At 40.3% G+C, this 17,743-nt stretch overlaps 2 protein-coding genes across 3 annotated transcripts; one reads left to right on the top strand and one right to left on the bottom strand.

The window, feature by feature from the left end:
* Positions 1 to 5,477: 5,477 nt before the first annotated feature.
* On the bottom strand, positions 5,478 to 7,970 carry si:ch211-153b23.5 (uncharacterized protein LOC321177 homolog). 2 transcript variants are annotated; one of them, XM_058797074.1, is made up of 5 exons: positions 7,888 to 7,970; positions 7,307 to 7,419; positions 6,880 to 7,051; positions 5,977 to 6,178; positions 5,478 to 5,864 (listed from the first exon to the last, which is right to left on the bottom strand). In XM_058797074.1, the coding sequence occupies exons 2-5, from the start codon at positions 7,412 to 7,414 to the stop codon at positions 5,672 to 5,674; spliced, it is 675 nt and encodes a 224-aa protein (XP_058653057.1). In that variant the 5' UTR covers positions 7,415 to 7,419; positions 7,888 to 7,970; the 3' UTR covers positions 5,478 to 5,671. The 2 variants fall into 2 exon arrangements, with proteins under 2 accessions (XP_058653057.1, XP_058653058.1); XM_058797075.1 differs by having other exon boundaries at positions 7,307 to 7,416; positions 7,888 to 7,962.
* Positions 7,971 to 8,700: 730 nt separating this feature from the next.
* On the top strand, positions 8,701 to 14,085 carry si:ch211-153b23.4 (uncharacterized protein LOC335392 homolog). The gene is made up of 9 exons (XM_058797073.1): positions 8,701 to 8,926; positions 9,381 to 9,494; positions 10,433 to 12,109; positions 12,209 to 12,308; positions 12,662 to 12,810; positions 12,895 to 13,007; positions 13,090 to 13,179; positions 13,257 to 13,379; positions 13,479 to 14,085. Exons 1-9 carry the CDS (start codon positions 8,872 to 8,874, stop codon positions 13,695 to 13,697), a joined length of 2,640 nt encoding a protein of 879 aa, XP_058653056.1. The 5' UTR covers positions 8,701 to 8,871; the 3' UTR covers positions 13,698 to 14,085.
* Positions 14,086 to 17,743: the final 3,658 nt, after the last annotated feature.

Raw genomic sequence — 17,743 nt, 5'->3', positions numbered from 1 at the left:
TACTGAAACAATCTGGCAGTGAGCTGGATCTGCATGGTGTGTCGTACACCAACTTTCGAAAATGCGCCATTTACTGGCATAAGTTCTTCTAGTGGAGGGAGCCCTAGCGCTCAGAATAGTCTCTATTACATCGGCTGGAAGGCCAGCATGTCTCAGTTGGTCCCCCTCAGGGGCCAGACATGAAGGTTCCAGAGCTCGGGCCGGGGATGAAATATTGTCCCCTGTGCCTGAGAGAGAAGGTCCCTCCTCACCGGAATCGCCCACGGCGAGCCGTCGAGGAGAGATATTAGATCTGAGAACCATATTCTTGTCGGCCAACGGGGCGCTATCAGTAAGAGGCGAGACCCCTTTTGACGGACCTTGGCCAGGACTCCTGGGAGCAGAGCGACCGGGGGAAATTCGTAAAGACGCAGTCTGGGCCACACATGGGCCATCGCGTCCAGACCCAGGGGAGCTGGATGAGTCAGAGAGAAGTAGAGGGGACATAGTGCTGTCTCCTGTGAAGCAAAGAGGTCCACCTCTGCTTCGTAAAATCTTTCCCAGATTTGACTGACTACTTCGGGGTGGAGTTTCCATTCCCCGTGTATCACAGCTGCTCCCACATTCATATGTCCGGGGATGTAAATCGCCCTGAGGGACAGGAACTTGTCCTGTGCCCAAAGCAGAACCTGGTGCGCTAGCTCGTTCAAGCGGCGCGACCGCAGTCCACCCTGACGATTTATGTAAGAGACTACCGCCGTGTTACATTACATTTACATTTACATTTAGTCATTTTGCAGACGCTTTTATCCAAAGCGACTTACAATTTGGGGAACACATGAAGCGATTCATCTTGAAGAGGCAATTCGACAAAGGAAGTGCTTGTAACACCAAGTCTCAGGCATTGTTTAAATAAGTACAAGCTAGCAAGGGAAGGAATAAGTAAGGAGAAAGATTTTTTTTTTTTTTTTTTTATGTGTAGGTTGAAGTCAAGTAGTGTCGAAAGAGATGAGTTTTCAGCTGTTGCTTGAAGATTGACAGGGATCCAGTACTCCGAATATGGGTGGGAAGATCATTCCACCAGCCAGGAATGGTGAACGAGAATGTTCTGGAGAGTGATTTTGAGCCTCTTTGTGATGGTACCACGAGGCGTCGCTCACTAGCAGATCTCAGACTTCTGGAGGGGATGTAGATTCTTAATAGTGAGTGCATGTAGGCGGGTGCTGAGCCTGTGGTTGTTCTATGAGCAAGCATCAGTGTCTTGAACTTGATGCGAGCTGCGATTGCGATTGGTGTTGTCCACCCGCACTAGGACATGGTAGCCTCTTAACTGCTGGAGGAAGTATTTCAGGGCCAGAAATACAGCCTTCATTTCGAGGCAATTGATGTGCCATTCGAGAAGATGACCTCTCCAGATCCCTTTGGCTGGACGGCCATCTAAGACCGCTCCCCAGCCCGTGAGGGATGCGTCTGTCGTTAGCATCTTGCGACGACAACATGGACCTAGAGTGGGACCCAAAGAGAGGAAACCGGGGTCTGAACCACATAGAAAGGGTACGAAGCCCCTGGCGCGTAACCCTTATTTGCCTCTGGGGATTGGCCCTTGGATGAAAGTGGATGCAGCTGCCATGAGACCTAGAACCCTCTGAAGGTAATAAACGGAACAAATAATCTTCTGGCCTAGCTTGATGTTCTTTAGGGCGTTTAGAATGGATTCGACGCGTGCAGGAGACAGCTGTGCCCGCATCGTGATCGAATCCCATACGACCCCCAAATACGTTGTCCTCTGAGCAGGAGAGAGAACGCTTTTCTTGGCGTTGAGTCTCAACCCCAGAGATTCGAGATGAGCTAGGACGACATCCCGATGTCGAAGCGCTAGCTCCTGAGACTGAGCCAGAATCAGCCAGTTGTCTATGTAGTTTAAAATGCGGATGCCCTGGAGTCGTAGAGGAGCCAGAGCTGCATCCATGCATTTGGTGTAAGTGCGGGGTGACAAGGCTAGGCCGAACGGAAGAACCCGATACTGGTAGGCTTCGTCCCTAAAAGTGAACCTCAGGAACTTCCTGTGTTGTGGCAAAATTTCTATATGAAAATAAGCGTCCTTTAGATCGATTGTCACAAACCAATCCTCCGATTGGATGTGAGAAACAATCATCTTGATTGTCAGCATTTTGAACTTGTATGTTCTGAGGTAGCGGTTCAACCCGCGAAGATCTAAAATCGGACGCAACCCCCCAAATACCGGCTGTAATAGCCTGACTGTCTGTCTGGCAGGGGAACACGTTCTATGGCCCCTTTGACCAGCAGAGTTTGCAACTCCTGTGTCAACAAATGTGCTCGTTCGGTTTCACGGAAGTGGAGACCACGCTGTTGAAACGCGGAGGCCGATACGCAAACTGAATCCTGTAGCCTTTCTCTACAGTCCTTTCTACCCACGGAGAGATATTTGGCAGTAGCTTCCACGCTGCCAGCTTCTCTGAAAGGGGCACTAATTCTGACATTTCGCTTTGATGGGGGAATGTTAGGTGTCTGGCGTCCTGAAACGTGGCAGGAGGCAACCGAACACCTAACATTTAGCTGGAGACCGCCGGTCCCCGAAACACCAGTGGCGGCGGAGATTGTACAGCGGCCCCCTGAGGGTGCCAGGAAGGAGCCTCTACTCTCTGTTGGAATTTTACGCGCCCCTCCCTGGGGGGACACACCCCCTGGGTCCTGGGCGCACCAGCCTCAGGACTTCTTTTTAGCGGAGATGATGCTCCGCAGGTCCGGTCTCTTTGAGGCGGATTGAGAAGCGCGGCGAGCCGCTCCCCAGTCTCTACGAGGGGGCGCACGACTCGCCACACTCTCCTTCTGGGCTTCTCGCCTCAGAAGAACCGGACCTTGTCGGGACTGGGTGGCCGACAGTCTCGACGCTTGAGCACGGCGGGGGAGGAACCTCACAAACGCTTCTTCGTAGCGCTTCGCCTCCCGAAACCTAATGGCGACCGTGTTGACAGCCTCGACAAATAGGCCGGAAGGCGAGACGGCTTGATGCCCGTGAGGTTAAGCCACAGATGTCTCTCCGTGGAAACCATGGCAGCCATAGAACGGCCGATGGAACGGGCCGTCTGCTTGGTCGCACGGAGAGACAGATCTGTGGCCCGGCGAAGCTCTGAAAACGCCTCCTCATCGATGGTGCCGCCTGTGCTCAAGTCTTTGAGCAGGTCAGCCTGGTACGCCTGCAGAACTGCCATGGTGTGCAGGGCAGCACCAGCCTGACCAGCTGCCTGAAAAGCTTTCCCCACCAGCGAGGATGTCATTCTACAAGGCTTGGTGGGGAGCATAGGCTTTTTCAGGGAGGATGAAGTCCCAGGGGAGAGATAGCCCGCAAGCGTCTCTTCCACCTGAGGCATCATGCTGTAGCCCCGTGCCTTTGCATCCACGATAGTCGAATAAATCGACGTTGATGGTACGAAGACACGGGACGAATAGGGCTTACTCCATGAACGAACCAGCTCGTCATGGAGATCGCCAAAGAAGGGGAGAGACCGTCGCTGAGGCCCCTCCCCGACCACCTGACAGAAACCTGTCATCTAATTTTGAGCGTTTGGGGTTCTCCTGCTCCTGTGGCCAGTCTAGTTGTAGACGATCGACTGCTCGAGTTACCACCTCGAGTAACTCCTCATACGCTTTATCATCGCGGGAGGAGCGCTCTGAGGTGGCACTCTCCATCTCCACAGAAGCATGAGATGAAGAATCCTCGGCCCGTTCAGAAGAAGCGCCGAAGCGGACGCGAGGACCTCGTGATCCGGCGAGAGCGCGAGAGAAAGGGGCGGACCCGTCTCACGCGCCTCAGCCAGATCAACACGCGACCCCCAGGATTTTCCCGAGGGAGAGGCGGCTCGCTCCTCTTTAAAAAAAGCGAGCCGCGCGCGAACATCGCAGTGCTCGCATTCTCCCTCGAGCCCGAGGGCAGCGTGCTCATCCCCCAAACACTCAAAACAGAATCTGTGAGGATCGTCCTCCGAGAGGAGGCACGCATCTCTTATCAGACTCTGCCATCTTACTAATATATATATATATATATATATATATATATATATATATATCCTATATAAATATATATTCCTTTTTTTCTTTCTCTCACACAACACACGCACACACACACACGGTCCTTGAAGACAAAGAAACCTGAGGATGTTTCCGTGTCATGTCTATTTATAACCTCGCAGGTGCATGTGATCATGACGTCACCAACCGAGGTTATTTAAGCCAATTCTTGGCGTGTTTGACACACGTGCTTCACAACCGGTCGAACAAAGAATGTTTTCCCATAGCGCTTTCAGCGCAGCATCGAGAGTAGCTTTTGATAGGGGAACTGTACTTTTCAATACAGGTATAACTGAAATGTTCTACAAATTGATAAGATAGCTCTGCCATAGCATTTCAGTCTTTTTCATGTATTATAATGTTTTTATAAAAAAAGCAGCTTTATAATATACTAGTAGTGTAATGCTAATGCATTTCTAATGAGCTGAAATACAATTTAAATGTACTTGAAGTACATTAAAACAATACTCTAACTGTAGTTCATGAAGTATTAAAAGTACATTTTAAATGTATTTTAAGAAATACATTTAAATTGCACTAAATATACTTAAAGTGGTTCCATTTTAACACAATTTCAATATATTTAAGCTTAAACATATCTCGAAATACACTTAATATACTTAGTTGTTTCATTTAATATGCACTAGTATAGTTTAAATAAATTAAGTGTGTCTGAAAAAGCACAATTTAAATATATTTATTTTTCACCTGGGTTACGTTTGCATGTCTTGTTATAACTATTATTAATGTTATTATTATTTTTGTGCATGTACAGTATACATATATTTTATTAATTAATTGCATTTGGTGCAGTTTTGAAACCAATGATTTTGTGCTCAAAAGGTGCTAACATGATCACACTTATTTGACGTTACATTTTAAAGTTCCAGAATTAACCAATAATGTATTGCACTTTTTCCTCCTTGTATTTTGTTTACTTCTTTTTACATTGTTTTTCAAATGTGTTATTTATTGCCACTTAAAATTTATATCATTTATAATATAAATGAAAAAGTGTTTTTTATATTAAATTATTTTTTTTAATTAAAATCAAATCCAATTTAGTGTTGCCAGTGTTTGGGGGTCAGGTCATCTTTATTTATATAGCGCTTTTAACAATACAGATTGTGTCAAAGCACTTAACAGTATCAAATTGGAGGATAGAGTGTCACTAATGTATAATGATAAGATTAAACACTCAATTTTCAGTTAAAGGCATTTCATTATTGAATTCAGAGATGTCATTGTCTAGCTCAGTTTAGTTTAAATAGTATCTGTGCAATCAAATCGACGATAATCGCTAGAAATTAAGTGAAATAAGTGTAAAATAAAAGTTAAAATAATACTTATAAAATATTACTTATTGAGCTTGTCTATAATGATATGAACAACACACATTAACACATCAATGAACAAGGAAATGTTTAAAATTTTATTGATAATAGACTACCACAAACACAAAAACTGACCATATGTTTGCCCTGTTTTACTGAAAATGAACTGGTCTCATTTTTTTCTGGGTTTAAAGGACAACAACATTATTCCGTTATAAATAAATATACGTATCTGTATGTAATAATATTCAGACAGTGAAATGACAAAGTTAGGCTAGTTTGAGAACTTCCTTGACCATGACACCCAGACCATCAAAGATCTCATGGATGGCAGTGTTGCACATGAACGCACTCGTGGTCACCAGTTTGTTCTTGGAGTCGACGTGCACCTCACTCACGTTCTTGTTCAAGTGTTTGCAGCCCAGTTCAGCCATGGTTTTAGCCACTTGAGCGTACGGCCATCTGCGAGCACAAGAAAGACAACACTGAGTTCAGAACCAAAGCACCTCTCAGCCTTTAACATCATCAGAGCCCGGTTTTAATGACTCAAGTGCATAAACCTGCCCAGACTCACTTCTCACACTCTGAGTCGTGGCCCACGGTCAGCTCACACCCGGGAATAGCTTTGGCTGCCAGCACAGGAGAGATGCAGCACATGCCCATGGGTTTCTTGGCCCGATGGAAAGCTTTAATGACCTTATCAATCTCAGGGTCGATTGAGTAGTCCTTGCCTTTGGTGGCCCAGTCGCTCAGGTTTTTAGCCACTCCAAAACCACCTGTATGGCACATTAAGAGTTAATTCAATATTAAAGCGGTCATGAAATAAGAAATCAGATTTTCCTTGATTGTATAACATATAGGATGTCATTATACTATTAATAAAAACATATTGTCATTTTCTGAACTCAGAACTTCCTTGTTAGTCCAAAAACAGCTTTTACTGACACGGTCGGTTGCTTAAAATGCTTAGACTAGTCTTGCAAGTTAGTCATCCTTTTTTTCTTATAGCTGTAATAATATAAATTTAGTCAAAAAACTTTCACATGTTTTACCTATTTCATATGCTACCCAATCACAGAAGTAGGTGTTTACAAGCCTTAAAACAGACTAGTCCATTTAAATAATTTTCAAATCAGAGGGTAGAGAATGGCCTTTTATTTCTAAATGCCGGCAGTTTTTGAGGTAAATAAACAAATAGTAACAACAAGTGCACCTTACATTATGGATGCCAGGTTGTTTTCACTTACCCAAGGGATCTGAATTTTAACACTTAAGGCTCATTCATATCAAGGACGTTAATTATAATTATTATAATGATAATAAATTATAATGATATAGCCTAAGGATACAGCAGACGTCAAAACGTCAGCACGCACCGAGCATGATTCGTTTGGATTCTACTGTAGTTATCGCTATATTTCTCTCTATAGTTCTCCTTCATGCTGTGGGCGGCTCTTTGCGGCAGCTGTTTGATCACCTGGAATGATGAGCGCATCAAAGGCGCCGACGTCCAGCTTGACCAGGTCTGTGACGTCACCGCGGGCGATGCGCGCGCTCTCCTGCAGCACGTTCCTCGTGTCCGTGCAGGGCTTTCCTTCACAGTGGTTCACCACATGCATCATCTCAGCATCAGGCGCAAACATCTGGATCTGCAAAGCAAAGTCAGCTGCATTTGAGACTGCAAGTTACATCTAGCTACATTTAGTCATTTAGCAGACGCTTTTATCCAAAGACCCTTACAAATGAGGACAACGGAGGAAATCAAAATCAACAAAAGAACAATGATATGTGATATGATCAGTTTCGCTTTCATTTTTATTTCACGGTTTAAAGAAACCCCAGATTTTCAGAGTGATCTTTTTCGAAACTATTTTCAGCTGTGTAGGTTTATTTGCGTGCATTACCTTGGCACCTGCTCGGCTGAGGTGCACCATCACAGCAGACGCCTCGTGAACATCTGTGCCGTCATACACGCCGCAGCCGGACAGAATCACCGCCACGCTCTTTGCCATGTCTGCTGCGCAAAACACACACACACACAGACATCAACTATTAAACCCGGCCTTTATATTCATTCGAACAGTAAGTGACTCTTCTTGGCAGGCACTGAGAAAAGATATCCCAAGTAAGCAACAGGTGGCGATCACTTAGGCCTACACACTGGCAGCATTAAATATTTACACAGCTCTCGCACCCTAGAGATCTTGCCCAGGTAACGCAGGATCGGTTTCCACGGAGTTACAGTAAACAAGCATTGAACAGAAACTGAATTCAGGGATTTTTTTTCTTTTTTTTTCTTTATTATACAATGTTGATTAACATTTAGAAGTAACATTAAACAACAACCTTGAGAAATATCAGAACTGTAATACAGAAAATAGCCTACTGTTAAAATATAAGATGTTTCTATGTTCAACAATCTTCTATGTTCAAAGTTTTCATTAAACCTAGAATTGCAGTCGTTTAAAGCAGTGCAGCAGCCTACCTTGTTAAGGGAGTTGAGTTGAGTTGAGTTGAGCTGAGCTGAGTTGAGTTGAGCAGTGAAGTGCCTTCCTTCCTGAGTGTTTGTGCACCACGCACTTTGGTGCTGCTTATATTGGGTCGGGTGCAGTCCCTCCCACGAAGGCGTGTTCCTGGAAGGAAAATTAATCTATTGTCTGTTTTCCCGGATAGACTTTGCTTAGTCATACTTACAGTTTATTTTTTTTCTGAGATCACCTGTTGTTTATATAGGTGACATATTAAACGCACTGTAAAAATATTAGGATATGCTTCCAGTGAATGAAAGAGGGCAGCGTGGAGTAGAGTGCATTAGGTTATAAGCTTTAGTAGCCTTTATATCTTTATTTGATAAGCAAATTTCAATGCAAATGCACAAAAGCAGCTTTTCCAGTTTTATTTATTTATTTTTCTGTATAAAGTCAGTTCTCCTCAGAGTCCTCTTAGAGTATCCGCAGGTGCAGTATTTCACATTAATTATGAACATATTCCATTATAATCTGACAACCACAAAGGTTCATAATAGATACTGATATTCATTTTGAGCTCTATATTTATTGTTTCAATAATTCATTTGAAATTAATGTATAATGATTAATTTAATGTAACTCTAAATTTGAAAAATTAGTAAAATATTTTTCAAACGTGTTTCTGCTATTTAAAAAAAAATGCATTCATACAAAATCCCCATTTTATGAACATAAAATTTACGTTTCAATTTATTAAATAAAAAGTAGGCTAAAATAAGTTCTAAAATAATTACTTGGGAGCATAGATTTGGATAAATAAAAGTTATACGATTGAATTAATTTTGTTTTGTATTAGAAGAATTGTAGTAATTGTAGTAGTATAAAGGATGAGGAAGCTCCAGGATAAAAGGAAATAAACGGCTTTTGTGACCGCGTGTCTGACGTCACGCGGGTGTGTGTATAAAGCCGAGCGCGCGCGAGAGGAGCGCATCTGACTGAGGATGGCGGAGTCTGAGTCACTGTACTTATCCATCGGGGTCCTGGGCATTTCTGGGGGTAGGTGGCAGAAAACAGAAGAGAGAAAAAAAATATTTTAGATCTTACTATTTATTTATTAGCGAGTAATTAAGTTATTAACGCAATTATTTACCTCGAATGTTAAATAAATAAATAAAAATAAAACTTTTCGCAAGAAATGTCTAAATTAAAAATGTTTTGCATTACGAATTGTATTGTAAATGTTTATTAACAGGCTAATTGTAATATCCATACTTGTGATTGTAATTATTATATATTTTTTTTATATTTGGCTTAGCCTATTATGTATGGATTATTTATTATTTCCCTAACGCCAGTAGATGGCAAAACTAACATGTGTACTGTACTTGTGTACAACGCTGATGTCAATCTTGATTGATTCTGATCATCACTGGTAATCTTTTTCCCCTTAAAAGAAGATAGTAATGCTCATAGGCTAATAATAATAATAATAACAATGTCTTGTGAATAGGTTCTTTGTTGCTTCTGGTGAACAACTATGCAAGCTCCCCAGGCGAAGCTCTGATCACAAACACAGCTTTAGGAGTTCTGCTCCTCATATTCGCTGCTCTGCTGGCTTATTCAGGTATGTGTTACACATTATTAGACTATAAAAACGTATGCATCACATTAACTGATATATATATATATTTTTTTTTTTTTAACTTAAAATTTAATCAAAAGTTTGTGTGTGTGTGTGTTATAGTCTTTGTTGTCTTCGTTTTATAGTGTCAAATGGAGAAATGGGAAAAAACTTGTTTTCATTTAGTTAATTCATTTGTTACAGCTTGAAATATTACAAATGTAGTAAATGTAGACTTGAAGCTCAAAGTAAAGTATTTGTAGATTGAGTTTTAGGAAATGCATCAACAGTTGTGGCACTGTGACACTATCAAAACATCGCTGTTTTTGAGCACTCTGACATGGACCACAAAACCAGTCATAAGTGTCAATTTTTCTAAATTCTCTACATCATCTTAAGATAAACAATCTTTCCATTGATGCATGGTTTGTTCGGATCGGACAATATTTGGCCGAGATACAACTATTTGAAAATCTGGAATACTAGATCTGGAATCTAAATACTGAGAAAATCACCTTTAAAGTTGTCCAAATTAATTCTTAGCAATGCAAATTAAGTTTTGATATATTTACAGAAGGAAATTCACTAAATATCTTCATGGAACATGATCTTTACTTAATATCCTAATGATTTTTGGCATAAAATAAAAATTGATAATTTTGACCCATACAATGAATTTTTGGCTATTGCTACAAATATACCCCAGCAACTTAAGACTGGTTTTGTGGTCCAGGGTCACATATGTGGTGGGTTTGGGGCGGAGCTACTTGTTTGTCTGACTAATTGGAGACAAGAGAGTTTTTCAAGAGGTTTTTTAACAAAAATTACACATTTGACCTTTAAACTTTTTTTATGCAGTCTAACTTTTAAATGAACTTTGTTTTAAAAATCTTCCCATCTTCTCTATCCTTCATTCTCCATCTCACTGTCCTTTTATCCAGGTGTTCGACGCAGCCAGTCCCACAGTGTACTCTTTGGTACTCTGTGTCTGACAGTGTCGGCCCTATGGTGCGGTTCAGGTTTAGTGCACATACTTGCCGGCGAAAACATAATAAATGGCAGCAGAGGGCTGAGAAATGCCATGGTGCCAGGCCTTGCAGCTTTCACTCTGGCACTGCTTGTTATCTGCATCGTGGCTATTTTATGTCATGAGGTTGTCCTCTCATTCATCGCCCTGAGCATATGTCTAGCGTGCGCCCACCAGATCGCAGGTCTGGCAGATTCGGCCTTCGGACAGGCAGCCACCGCCGTCTGCTACCTCATGGTCTGTTTTGTGGGTGCTTACTTTGGAAGCGGCCGTTTGTTATCGTACATCACACAGAGAAAGATTCAGCTCCCCGGAACATTTAACAAAGATAGTGTGAAACCAATGCAAAATCAAGAGGCTAATGATGTTGTGACAGTCGGAGTAATCATGAACTTGTTGTCAGCTAGTGTGCTAGCTTGTCCTCTGCTCGGTGTTGTCCCTAAGCTCTTCTCTGGCCATGTGCCCTGGCTGTGGACCGCTGGCGTCTTCCAGCTGGGTGTGTGTGTTAAGAGCTACAGATCTATGGACACCCTGGCAGCCACTTTCTACGGCTTCACATCCATCCTGCGGTTCACTGAAGGCTACACTGCGCTAGTGGTGCACTTCACAAACCAAGTGCCCTATTCCCCAGTGCCGTTTCCAGTTGTATTCTCAGTGTTGTTTTTCATCCTGGCCTTGTTTAACTTGCAGGGAGGGTTTGTGAACACCATCTACCAGCTGTTTTTTGTGGCGTACTGTATTGCAATTGCATCCGAACCCCAAAGCTTCTTTCAAAGGGGAACGCAAGGCGTACAGGCCGCAATATTCGTTGTCTCCACTTTTGTGCTCTTTATAACCCTTTATAACATGGCTTCCTCAAATAAGATACCTACAGGTGCAGGTTTCCTTAAGAACCTGTTGGCCCGCAGTAACAGATTTGTCTTGCAAACCAATAGCAAAGAGCTACACGCTCCCTATCTGGGCTACTCTAAATATGCTGATGCCGAGGTGCTTGGCCACGGCTGCAGTGTCCTCGCCGCATTTTCGATCACAGCCTCGTTTTCTAGCGGAAACCCCTTGGCCATCCTGATCCTGCCTTGGGCGGTGGTTTCCGGTGGTGTGCTGCACCTGATATGTGGCTCTGTAGCCTTCGCTCGAGGAAAGACCCTAGAGAGTACGACTTTCATCCTTTACGGTATCATGTGGACAGTGTGGGGACTGACGCGCTTCGGAGGCCTCTATGGAGATGTGCGAGGGCTCCACCTGGCTGTGGGGATCATCAGTTTCATGCTCTTCAATGTGTTGGTGACAGCAGGGGCCTTGTTTCTCAACAAAGCCTGGTTCATCTATACCTTCACCTTCCAACTTATCCTCATTAGCTTCTTACTGGATGCAGTAGGCGCGCTGCCTTACGGCTACGATATCGTCGTGACCATCATCCTCGGGCTGGTCAGCTTCTACATGTTCCTGGCCAGCATTTTCAACTGCACCTTTAAAAGCCCACAAATGCCTTTCGGTGATCCTTTTATCAAGTTGAGTGGCTTTGGAGGAGGCAAAGACAGCTGCCCTCACCTTCCAGCCAGGAAGTCCGCATCCGTTCAGCAAATTGCAGGTGAGTCACTTTAGCAAAAGTGAAAAATTTGCTATGTAGTGGCGTATACATGAGTGCATATGTGTCTATACCAATATACTTGTCTTTCTTTTATTGCAGAGATCATGAAGAACGGGGGCATATGTGGAATGCCCACAGACACCGTCTATGTGCTTGTGGCAGCTTGCAATCGCCCACAGGCTGTTGAAAAGGCATATAGGTCAGTTACATTCCCCACTTACTGTATATAAGTCGGAAACGCTTTAGTTTAGGGGCCAATTCTCACTATTAACTAGTTGTTATTATCATGCATATTACTCATACATTGGCTGTTTATTAATACTTATAAAGCACATATTAATGGCTTGTTCTGCATGACCATATTTTAGATCCCTTAATCCTCCCTAAAACCGAAACTTAATAACTACTATACTATCAAGCAGTAATTAGGAGTTTATTGAGGAAAAAGTCATAGTTAATAGCTAGTTTGGTCCCCAAACAAAAGTGTGACCGAAAAGTCTTTGGTTTCTGCTCCACCAAGTGTCTCTTAACCATGCAATCACACCTCTATAGGGTAAAGAAACAGGCGAAAGAACGACCCATGTCCTTATGGATTTCATCTATAAGGCAGTTGGAGCCAGTCAGGGACCAGATCAGCCCTCTCCTTTGGGACTTTATGGAAGCTGCTTGGCCGTCTTCCATTAGTTTAGTTATAGCTAGAGGTGGGTATTGTGATATTCACATTGTACTTGACATGTGTACCAAATTTAGTCAAATTTAACCCAGACTTCTCCATTTATTTGTAGCTCCATGGATGGAATTCTTCGGATTGAGCGACTCATCCAAATACATCGGCACACCGCAGAGCATAGCCATAAGAATCCCAGACTGCACTGTTGCTACACACCTCATTAATGCGGTATGTGTTGTCATGTTTGCTCATAGGAATGCTGTTTATCGTAGACCTTTACTGTATAAACCATGCATTTCTGTTTGACTAGGTGGGTCCCATTGCGGTCACCTCTGCTAATCCCACCGGTGAGGCAGATACTACCCATCATAACCAAGTTTATGCAAAACTTGGTGACAAGGTACAGAGGTGGTTTATTTGTTTGAAAATGCATAGGTATTACCTATTGGCTGACTTAAATGTCATGTTATCCTGCAGGTAGATGGGGTGCTGTGTGATGGGCCGTCGCCAGAGAACATCGCCTCCACAGTGGTAGACTGCACCAAAATTGAGACTGGCCAGATTGGGTTTTTCCGTGTCGGACTTATTCCTAAATCTAAGGTAACTAGTGATCATTCCAGCACGCATGTCCTGTTATTCAAAAACTTATGCAGCTGTCTGAAGTTAACGGCGAATCTGTTTTGTCGTGATTTTCTCAAGGTTCTTCAGATCTTCGAGGAGATTCAGAAGAAGCACGTGCATGGTCAGATGAATGCAGCATTCGAGACGGATGTCACAGATCATCTCACAGTCTCTCAGACAAATTTGTCAGAGACTCAGACAGACTCTGGGATTGGTCGAAATTCCCCTGCCGACTCACAGAGCTCTCTGGACCACAGCCACCATGACCATCAGGAAGAGGAGGACGAGTCTTTATAGACACTGCCGTTTTAATTGTTCAACGTGTATTGTACAGCCTTTTAGTGTGTTAACATCAGATGTTTTGGACAAATGGGCTAGGAAACAATGAAATTACAATTATATGAATGAATAAAGATAGTAATAGACCTAAATATTGCAAATAGACTATATTAATATGTTGCTAATTTATGTGTATTATTTTAGTGTTCTTTACCATATGAGTGTGGTTATTATCTTACTAGTCATTTTAAACCCTTTTCTACTTATTTATTAATTTTATGAAATATTACAATGTAATATTATAATAATATGTAGTATTATTCATTTGTCAATGTGTTGTTTTGTATTTGTAATATACCTTAGACTTGTATAAAATATTGAAAATTAAATAAATATGGAGTCCTGAGAGAATGGTAAAAACCATTGACTGAAAACTTATCATAGATACAGCATTAGGGAAAGTGCATTGATTGTTTTTTCTGGCTGAGTCAATAACAGCCATAGTAAAATGTTGGGGTGGGATGGTCTAAAAATCCTGCGGCCAACATTAGGGTGTCCCCCTCGAACCCTCTAGTGCCATCAAGTGCTCAAATTTGACCTTTTCCTCTGCTTTTAACTTTCTATATCTCTATAATCAAATTGTGTCCAATCATCCATCTTCAGACCAAGCCATGTAAAATTTTCATGGATTTTTATCTGTTTTGGCCTACTGAAACAAAACTTGGTATGAATCACTGCCAGAGCAGTGTAACTGTGAATTTAAGTGAAAACATCAATAATAAAAAACTTTATTTTAGGGTATCTTAACTAGTTGCTTATTAGCATGCATATTACTAGAATATTAGCCATTTATTAGTAGAAATTAAGCACATATTAATGCTACCTTACTAACTATTAATAAGCAGCAAATTAGGGATTTATTGAGGGAAAAGTCATAGTTAATATTGAATAAGTGTTCCCTATTCTAAAGTGTTACCTAAAAAATTATTCAGTAATTTGGCAATGACTCAGTATTTTTAGGACAAATATATAAGGTAAGATAGGGGAAGATGCCCCCTTAAGAACAATGTGCATTTACTTTTAAATTTGAACATATTTAGATATAAGATTCTACTGAGGTGTGATGGCCTTCTACTTTATTAATATTTACAGATTTTTTTCAAAGTGTCATTAATAGAAAAATCTAATTTCGTTTTAGCCTATGATTTTGAAAATTCTTGGCTTAAAATCATGATTCTTCTCTTCTTTCCTTGGAATACACAGAGTCTTTCTAACATTGCCAATTCTTGCAAGTTTTTCAAACACCTGAAAAGAAAATGTTTTAATGATAAAAACCTCAGGCAGGAAGTGAGTTTGTGGCTTGATAACACTTTGGAGTATTAAAATGAATAACTTGACTCCTTGACACACTGCAATGCCACTTACCAAACTGGCAGCAGTGAGTGGCATGAAGCTACTTCAATCCCTTTAAAATGCATTGCAATACAACTGGTTTGCATGTTGTTTCAACTATGCACAGAAGAATTTAATCTGGCATTATTTAGGCTATACATCCGGAAGGAAATATTTTTCTATTTCATTTACTATCATGGGTTTCTAATTGTTGTTTTGAAGATTCTTGAACAGCTTAAAGAAGATGAGGAAGAAATAGCTGTTAAATTAGTAACAACTTCTTGTCGGTTTATAGGCAAGCTCCTCCTCCAGCGTTCATTCTATCCTTCCCAACATTGGGTCAGATCATGATCAGATGAAGCTAATCAAGATTTATTGGTAGATTGTTGATACTGCAAACTATTTTCCTGTAACACACCACATGTTTAAGGCCAAAATACATCAGGAAGTGAGGTTATTGCTTGCTAACATTTTGGCATATTAAAAAATAATAACTTGAGACCTTGATAAAATGCCATAAGAGAACCATATACATTTACAGGATCCACTGTTTTTGTCAATGAAAGCTAATAATGTTTAATTACATGTGATTTTAGTCTGATAGTGTCTGAAATCAATCTGTATTTTATAAAGGACTGAAATATAATATCTTGACCATGTCCGCTTTCCACAGCTTTTTTTTTTCTTTTTAATTGAGAGTATCGCTTGCCCGACAACAAAATTTATGTGTGTGTACTATTTATTATGTATACATAAATATACAACCATGCATGTATATATTTAAGAAAAATATGTCACGTTTATATATTAAATATATTTATATATAATATAAATTATATGAATATAAATATATACATGTAAATATTTTCAAAATATATACATGCATGTGTGTGTATTTATATATTCATAATAAATATACACAGTACACACAGATGTATTATGTATTTACATAATAACTTTTATTTTGAATGCGATTAATCACGATGAATCGTTTGACAGCACTAATATATATATATATATATATATATATATATATATATATATATAGGTCACACTTTATTTTAAGCTGCTGCTCATTAATTAAGTTAAGGTATTGGTAGGATTAGCAATGTAGAATATGGTCATGCAGAATATGAGATTTATAAGTACTAATAAACAGTCAATATGTTAATAATAAACATGCTAATAATAAGCAACAGGTTAATAGTGAGAATTGGACCCTATACTAAAGTATTACCTGCTTCGCTTTAAATGAATTAATTAGCAGTGAAGAAGGAAGCAAATGCAGTGAAGGTTTGATCATTAGGTAACACTTTATTTTGATACCCCACTTTAGACATTTCAATTGCAACTACATGTCAACTAGCAGTCATTAGAGACTGTCTGTTTTCTAACACTTTATTTTGATGGGTCCACAACATACAACATACTGACTATGAGAAGCTTTGCAAATATATGTCAACTTATTCTACTAACCCTAAACCTGCCCTAACAGTCTACTCTGAGAGTTACTCTGAGAGTTAGTAGACAATTGATATGTAGTTGCAAAGTTACTTATAGTTAGTAGAATGTCTAGTGCACTATCAAAATAAAGTGTAACTGATTATTATGTTAGCTCTGTTAAACCGGACACGTCATGCTTTCACATGAAGAACATGAAGGAGGTCTTGTTTTATTTTGGGACTTTAGGATTTCTTCCTTCCTTTCATTTAATTCCTTCACTGTAAGTAAAATGATCTGATTTATCAGCACTGAAGCACAACAACGAGAAGTTTCATACGAATGAAAACTGATCATAGAATTATATAATAGACTGAAAGAACGAGGATATGTCATGCAATGGAAACTATGCAGGAATTGACTTGAGGAATGACTTTATTGTTACTAAATGAAAGCAAGCAGATTCCAAACAAATGACAGTCAATCAGAGGAAATGACATGCAAATGAGAACGATTATATAACATCAGTGATTATTAATCTATTTTAATGCTAATTTCCATTATTGATCATAATTAATTTTTGTTCATAATACTGTACATTAATTCTCAAACATTAATGAGCTGATGAGTTGAATCAGGTGTGTTTGATGAGGGAGACGAACTACATGAACGTTAATTAATGTTCATTCATTAAACCTGTTAACATGGATTTGGAATAGTTTTATTCCAGACTCTTTATAAGACAAACTCTCTGAACTCAGTTAAGAAAGAAGAAGAAGAAGAACAAGAAGAACAAGTAAAACAAAGCAATAAAGAGTCTTTGATTTGTGAATGGTAATGTTGACAATAATAATTAATAACAACTGTAAAGCAACTTACACTCTTACAAAAAAAAAAAAAGAAGATGCTTAAAAGGTTCTTCACAGCGATGCCATAGAAGAACAATTTTTGGTTCCACAAAGAACCATTCAGTCAAAGGATCTTTAAAGAACCATCTCTTCCTTACCTTTTTATAATCTGAAGATGTTAAAGGTTCTTTATGGAACCATTTAGACAAAAAAGCTTCTTCTATGGCATCGTGAAGCACCTTTATTTTTAAGAGTGCACCAAACTGGCAGCTTAATTTCAAGCTAAACAGTGAGTGGCATGAAGCTACTTCAATTCCTGTATAAAACATTGTTATAAACCCAGTTTGCATGTTTTTTTCAACCATGTGCCAAAAATTTTTATCT

Source organism: Onychostoma macrolepis, chromosome 14 (assembly GCF_012432095.1).
Source record: "Onychostoma macrolepis isolate SWU-2019 chromosome 14, ASM1243209v1, whole genome shotgun sequence".
In the NCBI taxonomy this organism is placed as follows: Eukaryota; Metazoa; Chordata; class Actinopteri; order Cypriniformes; family Cyprinidae; genus Onychostoma; species Onychostoma macrolepis.
Note: the sequence above shows the minus strand (reverse complement) of the source record. Positions and strands in the feature narration are given on the sequence as shown.